The sequence below is a fragment of the Psammomys obesus genome, unplaced genomic scaffold (genome assembly GCF_907164565.1).
Source record: "Psammomys obesus unplaced genomic scaffold, mPsaObe1.curated_primary_1811, whole genome shotgun sequence".
Lineage (NCBI taxonomy): Eukaryota > Metazoa > Chordata > Mammalia > Rodentia > Muridae > Psammomys > Psammomys obesus.
Window position 1 is genome coordinate 5,851,371 of NW_026588752.1, and position 8,799 is coordinate 5,860,169.

The 8,799-nt window shown below is 52.2% G+C and overlaps 1 protein-coding gene and 1 pseudogene across 1 annotated transcript; one reads left to right on the forward strand and one right to left on the reverse strand.

The window, feature by feature from the left end:
* LOC129674425 (myosin regulatory light chain 12B-like) overlaps nt 1–1,121 on the forward strand; it is a 3,291-nt pseudogene extending 2,170 nt beyond the window's left edge.
* Nucleotides 1,122–5,046: 3,925 nt separating this feature from the next.
* Nucleotides 5,047–7,749, reverse strand: LOC129674426 (serine protease 30-like). The gene is made up of 6 exons (XM_055604384.1): nt 7,678–7,749; nt 7,384–7,399; nt 6,358–6,505; nt 5,992–6,263; nt 5,477–5,637; nt 5,047–5,301 (listed from the first exon to the last, which is right to left on the reverse strand). Exons 1-6 carry the CDS (start codon nt 7,747–7,749, stop codon nt 5,047–5,049), a joined length of 924 nt encoding a protein of 307 aa, XP_055460359.1.
* Nucleotides 7,750–8,799: the final 1,050 nt, after the last annotated feature.

Genomic DNA, 8,799 nt, shown 5'->3' on the forward strand with positions numbered 1-8,799 from the left:
ACTGAGCAGGATCACAGACAGACAGACAGACTGAGCAGGAGCACAGAGAGACAGACAGACTGAGCAGGAGCAGGCCGATGCTGTGCACTGTCCTAATGCGGAGATCAGAGCTGTGCTGTGTTCATTGCACAACCCCCGATGCCAACAGAAGCTTCCAGGGAGGGCAGTCCCAGACCCTAACCCATGACCTCGCTTATGCTCGAGCACAAGGCCTCAGGGAAGCCTCCTTCCAGTGCTATTGTTGGCTTTTTTGTATTATTTGATTTGTATCTGTTTCAGTCAAAGAACCCACAGATGAGCCAGTAACACTAAACGGTAGGAGGGAGGGGAGAGGCAGAGACAATGGTGAGGATCTCTGTGGTGGCAGATTGCCTTCCTGGTGCTGCTCAGGGAGGCTGGTTCCGGCTGAAGGGTCTGCGAATCTGTCCACGTCAGGATCCTATGATCTGGCTGGGTGTTTGTTTGTTTGTTTGTTTGTTTTAAATGAAGGGATCAATGGGTGTGTGGTTAAGTGATGTGTACCTGGATAGGTAGATGGACAGATGGATGGACAAACAAATGGGAAGATAAACAAATGGACAGATTGATGAATAGATGGTTGCATAGACATATAGGTTGATAGGTGAGTGGGTGTTATTTGGGTGTTATTTGGGTGAGGGGGTTTATGAATGAAAAGACTGCATCTATTGATGGAGGTGCAAATAGGTGGAAGGATGGACATGCCAGTGAACAGACAAATAGACGGCTGGATGATGGCTGGCTGGAGAAATGGATGGATGGAAGAGCAGACCAGCATTCAACAGGTATCAGTTCTGGAGCACTCACGATGCTTTCACAACTGTCACTCATTTAATCATCTCAAGCACGCTGTGGGGAGGTAAACTCCAGTTTCTACAGCGGAGGAAGCCAAGACCCAGAGAGTGGAAGTCATTTTTGTGGAGAGGGCAAGATACTGAAACCCAAATCCCCCTCCCCCTACAGTGCCCTGGGCAAGTACCACCCAGCCCACCATCATGAGGAAATGGCCTATCCGAAGGCACCGCCCCCGATCCCCCCAGCCCCAACCCGCCCCCGCGCCCCGTGAGCCAGTGGCTGACCTCAGCATCCGCTTTGTGACGTGACTTGCTTTGGAAACCTGGAGCCAGCAGCATGTGGTACCTGTCCCTGAGAATCACTCCTCACCAACTCACTCCAAGTTCAGAGAGAAGGCGTGCCAGCCTCAGCCCTAGGCTATAGCCGGGAAAGTCCCATTGTGTTGCCCTTGGCTCCTGGCTCAGATCCTCATCTCAGCCCATCAGTCCCCAGCTTGACCTTTAGACAAAAGTCAGCTTATGGGTCTTCCGGAACATTTCAGTAAATTGTAACTACTTCCTTATCCTTGTTCTGGCTCGGCCTTGAAGGGAGCGTCCCTAGGTTGTCTGTGTTGGCCATGAACTGGCTCCTCTTGCGCAACACGGAACTGGGCAGTTCTCATCACAACCTGTCCAAGAAGAAGCCTGTCACTAGATCTGTGTCATAGGGAGGCCGCATGGACAGTGCAGCCAGCAGGGGCGCCTGACAGCAGCTCCTGTGTAGACGGGGGTGGCTACAGACACAGCCTCTGGGTGTGGTGCTGCATAGAGCCCAGCTACCCCCCTGGGCTCCCAGCTACCCCAACCCGGGGTAACAGGGCTCTATAAGCAGAAACGCCATTCTTAAAATCCTCTGGCGGTACCATCCAGGGAAGGAAGCCAGACTAAGAGAAGACAAAGGGGACCCATGTTTGTACAAAGTCAATACCAGGCTGCAAAACCTGGGATTTTCTGTAACCTGCTACTGGGGCTGGGGGTGGGTGGGTGAGGATGGGGATGGAGTGGCCCTTGGAGGGTGGGGTAAAATATGCCAATGGAAAATGAAGGTTGGTCTGCAGACCTCATGCACACGGAGAACACAGATGCACAGAGAGACACCCGCTCGGCCTGTGTAGGAGAGGCTCTTAGAGCTGGGCTGTGTGGTCATCTGAAGAGATAAAGGCCGCTCTCTAAGGAGGGCTCTTGTCTGGAGACCTCCTGGGGTTGACTGGTGCAGGGCAGGTTTACCAGTTGTCATGGGTTAAACAGGAATGTAGAACTGAAAGCAGGCTGATTGGCATGTCCCTGTAACCCCAGCACTCCAGAGGTGAAAGTGGGGCTCTCTGGAGTCCAAAGCTGCCATAGCTACATGGTAAGTCAGGTCCAGTCTGAGGATGGGGTTTCCTGCTTAGAAAATAACTTGTGAAACAAAATCTGGAAGGCAGAACCGGGCCTTTTTATTTGTCATTTGCTGACTTCTGGAGGGAAGTTAGGCAGAAGGAGACAGAGAATTTATTAACAAAATATTTGACCCTTGGCAGCAAGAGGAAATGAGAAGGCAAGGTGGACTCTGAAAGGCCAAATCCTTCACTAGACTTGAGTTCTGAGCTCTGGAAGGAAGATAGGATAGAGCAGAGTGCAGGAAGTGGGCAGAGAGAATAATTCTGGAAGGGTGGTGTCCATGGGAACAGAGCAAGGGGTTCCATGGCACCCAGACTTAGAATGATGGCCATTTCTTCCTAGAAGTAGCTGCCAAGGGCACCGTTCTCTGAAAGGGCAGAGGGCCAAGGGTGAGCTCACCTGTCCTCTCCTGCTACCCTGGGCAGTCTCTGGCCTGGAGTTCAGCTCTTAGGCTCGGTGGCTGGCCAGGAGGCCCCAGAGGCCCTCATCTCCTCTTCCCCACACTAGGATTGCTCTGGCCCTCATGTTTGGCTGTGGGTTGGCCTTATGGTTGGTCTCTGTGGAGCATTCCAGACAGCCACTCCGGAGTTTCAGGAAATACAGGGCTTACCCTGAGGGGCATGTTCTCACGTCCTCTGAAACTGTAATGACAGACCATGGTGAGCTGCCCTGTGGGTGCTCGGAATCGAACCCTGGCCCTCTGGAAGAGCAGACCCTCTTGAAGAATGGTAGCCATCCCCTCCATGGCCCTGGCAGCCCCATCACCTCATCCCACACAGATAATAGGAGTTTCTCAAGCTTCCAAGAAAAGGGTGCGATTTGCAAAGGTCTCTCTGATGACCTGGTCTGTCCCGTGCCCTTTTGTACAGCTGCTAAAACCCAGGTAGAAGGCGCTCACCAACCGAGTAGATGCTGGCACCAGCAGCTGAGGACAGCACCTGGCAGAATGAAGAATCTCATTGGCAGTTAGTAGCCATGGTAACTACAGGCTGAGGCTGACACCAAAATCTTCAAGAAAGAATGGGAGTTTTGCTAATAACCGCACAGAAGACTCAACCACAGTGCTTCTGATTCTAACTAGGAAGAGCAGGAAAAAAGCAGGCAACCTGCCCAGGCCTGGACCTCAAATGCCTTCTGGGATGAAGGAGCTTCTCTGAAAGCTCAAGCAGCACCTGACAACTTGTGGCCAGATACTTTTGGGAAATGAAATGCAAACGAATTGCCAGAAAAACGTGAAAGAAAGGCGGCCCCTGGACTAGACTCAACTGACGTAAAGTTACTCTGTCAAAGGCTTTCTTTAAAATATGCATCTTATTTTGGGGGGGCTGCAGAGATGGCTCGGTGGCTAAGAGCACACTGGCTGCTCTTCCAGAGGACCTGTGTTCAATTCCCAACACCTTACAGATGGCAGCTCACTTCCATCTGTAACTCTAGTTTCAAGAGACACGGGCAAGCACTGTACATGCAGACAAAACACCCAGACACATAAAATAAATCTTCAAAAAAAGAAACATTAATTTTATTTTTAATTGTGTGTGTGTGTGTGTGTGTATGTGTGTGTGTGGTGTGTATGTGTTCGAGTATCGTGTGTATGTCCTCGGAGGCCGGAAGCAGGACCTCCTGCTCTTGTAAGCTACATGGTATGGGTGCTGGAAGTCAAATGCTGGTCCTCTGGAAGAGCCTTTTAACTGTTAAACCACCTTTCTAGCTCCAAGTCACGGGGCTGCCCCCCACAACCCCAGAACAAAGATGCGTTAGGAACAAAGAGTTAAGAGTCAAGTGTGGCGGTGCGAGCTCTCCAGTGCATACGTTCAGGAGGCCGAGGCCAGCTTGGGGCACATGGTGAGATTTCCTTCCAGGTGAGAGTGAAAGACCCCAGCCTCACACTAAGTTAAACATAGCTAATGCCATTTTGTGAGACACCACTGTTTTGTAAAACTCTGAAGGCCAGATGAGAAACTGGAAAATTACTGAGAAATCCTAGCTGTGTCACCCACTTGGGATATCTGTGGTCAGGCTGCCCCAGTCATACTAAAAACAGTTTGTGTTAATCACTCTCATAGATATCTGTGAGACTGTTTCAGCTAAGATAGGGAAAAACAAAATAACAGGTGGCGGGCCACGTCAAGGGGTCATCCTACCCCCCTTGACCACCCAGCTCCTGGAATCTTGGTGCCCCTGCCAAACTTCGACGCAAATTGTGGTCTCGTGTAAACGTACCAATCAGCCCCCTGTAACCATGCCCTCTCGTGTCTGTACCAGTGCTTCTGCCCTAAAACCCTATAAAAACCCCAGCTTCCCATCTAGGGGGCGCGCAAGGTCTTCCTGAGTGACCTTGCTGCCCGAGTACTCGTAAATCAAAATAAAAGCCTCTTGCTGTTTGCATCCGAATGGACTCGTTGATCCTTGGGAGGGGGTCTCTCTGACGGAAGATACCCTCCGGGGATCTTTCAAGAGCACAGGTTCTGAACCACACCTGATTGATGGATTGGTTGGTTGTTTGACCGAGTGATTGCCATTCTGTCCCAGCTGTGTGACCATAGGAACCTCACATGCCCTCTCTGAGCTTCCCCACCTCCCCCCCCCCAGCACTGTGTCGCAACTAAAAGAGCCGACACAGGTAGAGCTGAAGGGGAACCAGGCCTGTGGTGAGTGACATGTGGGTAGCTGCCTGTGTTTGACATCACTGCAGCTCCCAACACCTCCAGGAGGCCCCCTGCAAACCCACCAGTTGAGATTCATTTTCTCAACGTCTATCTTAAGCTTCCAAGTCTCCAATCCCACCGGAAGAGGATCCGGGACTAGAGTTTGTGGCTCACAGGGCCCATTGCAAAGCAAAGGCCAGAAACACTAGTGGCGATATCTGAGAAGCCCCAGAGGCTCGGGAGTGGCCTCCGCAGGCACCAAAGGCGTTCTCGGCCAGGGTTCTCCGAATCCAGTCTACGTAGGCCGGCACCCAAGTGTAGACACCAGGCCTGTATGGACGAGCACAGCCAATCCCCCAGCTGGTGATGCCGACCTGGATCCAGGAACCGTTGATGGCACAAACCAATGGTCCGCCAGAGTCGCCCTGAGAGAGAAGGAGGAGGACTCGGTCAAGAGAGACTTTTTAAAAAACACCCTCTGCCAAGGCCACAGAGGCTGGGTGAGCGTTCTTTCTAGTCCTCCTGGCACCCCTGGGATATGGGGTACAGGTATGGAATGTGAGGCAAGAGAGCCAGGGAAATCCAGAGGGCTGCTGTCACCTGGCAGGCGTCTTTCCTGCCCTCCACAAAGCCTGCGCAGAGCATGTCTGCCTGGATGAACCGTTTCCCTGACTGGCTAGTCTCCCGGATGTGGTACATCTTCTCACACTCCTCTGAGTCCAAGAGGGGCACGGCCAGCTCCTGGAGGACACTGGCGAACTCTGGACCAGAGAGAAGCTTGGCCTGAGTACAGCCTGACCCAGTGGAACCCCTCCCACCATGCAGACAGCCAGGACCTCCTGCCACTTCTCTGTTCTCTGGTCCCTCCCATGTTCCCAAAGCAGAGAACAGAGTCAGGGAACACGGTTCACATCCAGTCTGCCCGCTGTGAGCTGTGCCTGCTTCCATAACTCACGGCTGCTGAGCAGAAGCTTACCCACGTCTGCAGTAGGTAGAATCCTGGGCACCAGGTGGGGTTCCCCAAGTCAAGGCGAACCCCACAATTTGGCAATACATCCCCTGGACAGGTCACCCTCTAGCAGGAGTAGGGACTGAGTGTGGACATACGCCCTTACCTCTTTCCTGGGTAGACCCCCAGCCTGTTACCCAGCAGACAGTTCCAGGAGTGAGGGGAGTGTGGGCTTCTGGGAGGCAGATGGGAGTGAACTGAGAGGGCCGCAGAAGAATGCCCAGCTGCACGAGGGCAATGTCCCCACTGGTCCCGTCTTCCCAGAGGTAGGTGGGGTAGACAGAGATGTTTCTCACAGCCACTATGGTTGACTGGGGTTCCGAAAGGGAGGCTGTCAGTCCCCCAACCTTCACGTAGTAGAGGCTAGGGTTCAGAGACCTAAGAAAGGACAGACCCAGGCTGCTGAGGCATCTGCCAGAGAGCGACAGGGTAAAGAGAATGGCAGCCGCTCTCCACCCCTACTTTCCCTTACCTGCGGAAGCAGTGGGCAGCCGTGAGCACCCACCTCTCATGGATGAGAGCGCCCCCACATATGTGGCCCTCTTCGGCTATCCCCAGGCTGACCTGCCAAGGCCACTGTCCTTCCAGAGCATCTTGGCCACCCACGATCTTCCCAGCATCTATGGCGTGGCTACATACTGCAGAGGGGCCTTCTTAGAAAGCCAGGCCCTTCCTGGGTCCCACCGTCTCCAACGACTTCCATCCCCTGCCCTGGGCTTTGCCCTGTGAAAACTCTGGGCTGGACATTTCCTGAAGGCAACATATCACTACATTCCCCTAGAAAACAAGAGAAAGTTCCTCCGTGCTCTCTGGCCAATACAGAAACACATAACTGGCCAAAATACTGAGGCTAAGCGACAGAGTGCTCAGCCCTAAGTGGGACACCGGTATCTACACAACACCCTCCCAGGCTCCAGAACATCACTGAAGAGGAGGCAGACAGAATGCCAGCGGCAGGAGGGGGAGGAGAGCGGTGAAATGCTGTCTTCTGAGCATGACACGGCTGTTGCACGCATGTAGCTACTCACGGCAGGGTAGTAGCCTGCAAATTCGGACACTCAAAACTCCATTGTGGATGGAGAGTGGCTCCCGGGGCCCACCCCCCGCTGAGGACCTATTGGCAGTTGATTGATGGTAAGTTAAGGAGAGTAATTTGGGGGGGGGTGTGCACTGGTACGTTGACCATGCTTCTCTGCATGGCCCCACACCCATGTACGAGTGGACACCAGTAGCTGGACTCAGTGAGTTACGAAAGAAGAGGAGGAAGAGGAGGACAACGAGGACAAGAAGGCAGAGATGATGATGATGATGATGAAGTTGGAAGAGTTACATGTTGGGGAAGGCCCAAGGGAACTGAAGAGAGAGGATAGGAGATGGATATGATTAAAGTAAACTGTTTTTATGTTTTTCTCAGACAGGGTTTCTCTGTGTAGCCTTGGCTGTCCTGGACTCACTTTGTAGATCAGGCTGACCTTGAACTCACAGAGATCCGCCTGACTCTGCCTCCCTGAGTGCTGGGATCACAGGTATGCACCACTGTGCCCAGCTTGATCAAATTAATTATATATACATGAAATTCTCATAGGATTTTTTAAAAAAGAAAACAAAAGCAGGGGCCTGGGGTCAGCATTCCATCTACGCTATTACCACCTAAGACCTGACACACAGCGATTGGCCTTCTACTCTCAGCCCTCTCCTGGTTGCCTAGAGAGAGTGGCTGAGGATCATAGGGAAGCAGGATGATGGAGGAGGAATGCTGAGGCCATCACAGAAGAGAGGAGTTGAAGGTGACGAGGCATGAACTCTGCTTACCTGGCAGTAACTGCAGCAAGAGAAGAAAGACGCACCTCGCCCAGGACTCCATGGCTCCTCTCCAGTCCACAGCACCTTGGGGTCAGAGTCCTTGAATCGCCCTAAGGAAGGGCTGCATTTCAGTGCTTAGAGGCAAACTGGAGCCCAGTAACCTGACAGAACCCGCCCATCCAGGCTCCTGTCCTGCAGTTCCAGGGATGTGGCTCAGTAAAACCAGGGTTATTCACAGCCCATCAGGAACCAGAGGCGAGGTATCGCTCCACCGGTGAGGTTAGCACAGGGAAGACTCATCCGCTCTTCAGGAAGGTGGGGGCCCTCATTGCGTTACTCATTTTGTCTAGGAGACCCAGGGCTCTGCTTACCGATGCCAGAAGATTGCAGCCCTTTCTGGCCCCACACCGATCTCATAGATGAGTCAGCAACACCTAACTCCAGAGTCCCCTCTCACTACAGTGGCTCATGGCCCTCTCTTGGTCAACCCTATTTAAGAAGTTGGAACCCGTAGAAGTCCTGTCGGTCACTACGGAAACAAATGTAGTCAGGGTTTGTCCTCCAGTCCCAGAAGTATCAACTCAGAAATACTTAAGAAAGCTATTTCCTTCTACCATTTCCTTCTGCTGCTATGGCTACTTCAAGTTTCCTTCTCCCATTCTAGGGACAAAAGCAACACTCAGGCCAGTCTCAAGCCAGGATTCCAGTGAACCCCTCAGTGGGGTTGGACTAGTTCCCTGTTCCTGTATCACTGTTTCGAGACAGGTTCTCACTATGTAGTTCTGGTTGTTCTGAAACTCCCTCTGTAGACCAGGCTGGCTTCGAACTCACAGAGAGCTGCCTGCCTCTGCCTCCCAACTGCTGGAATTAAAGATGTATGCCACTTTACAGCTTACAAAGACCTTCCGTGTAATACTAATCTCATTGGCCTAGAATAGGACCACAACCACAAATTTTGAGCCAAATTTGAAGCAAGATTTGTTAAACACTAGCCAGGATGATGGACACTGGTCAGGTCCACACCTGGGATTCCCAGAAAATGATGCCAAATTATGTTAGTCAGGTTCTTATAAAATCAAAACCCACAAGGCTACATACTTTCTGCCTTTGT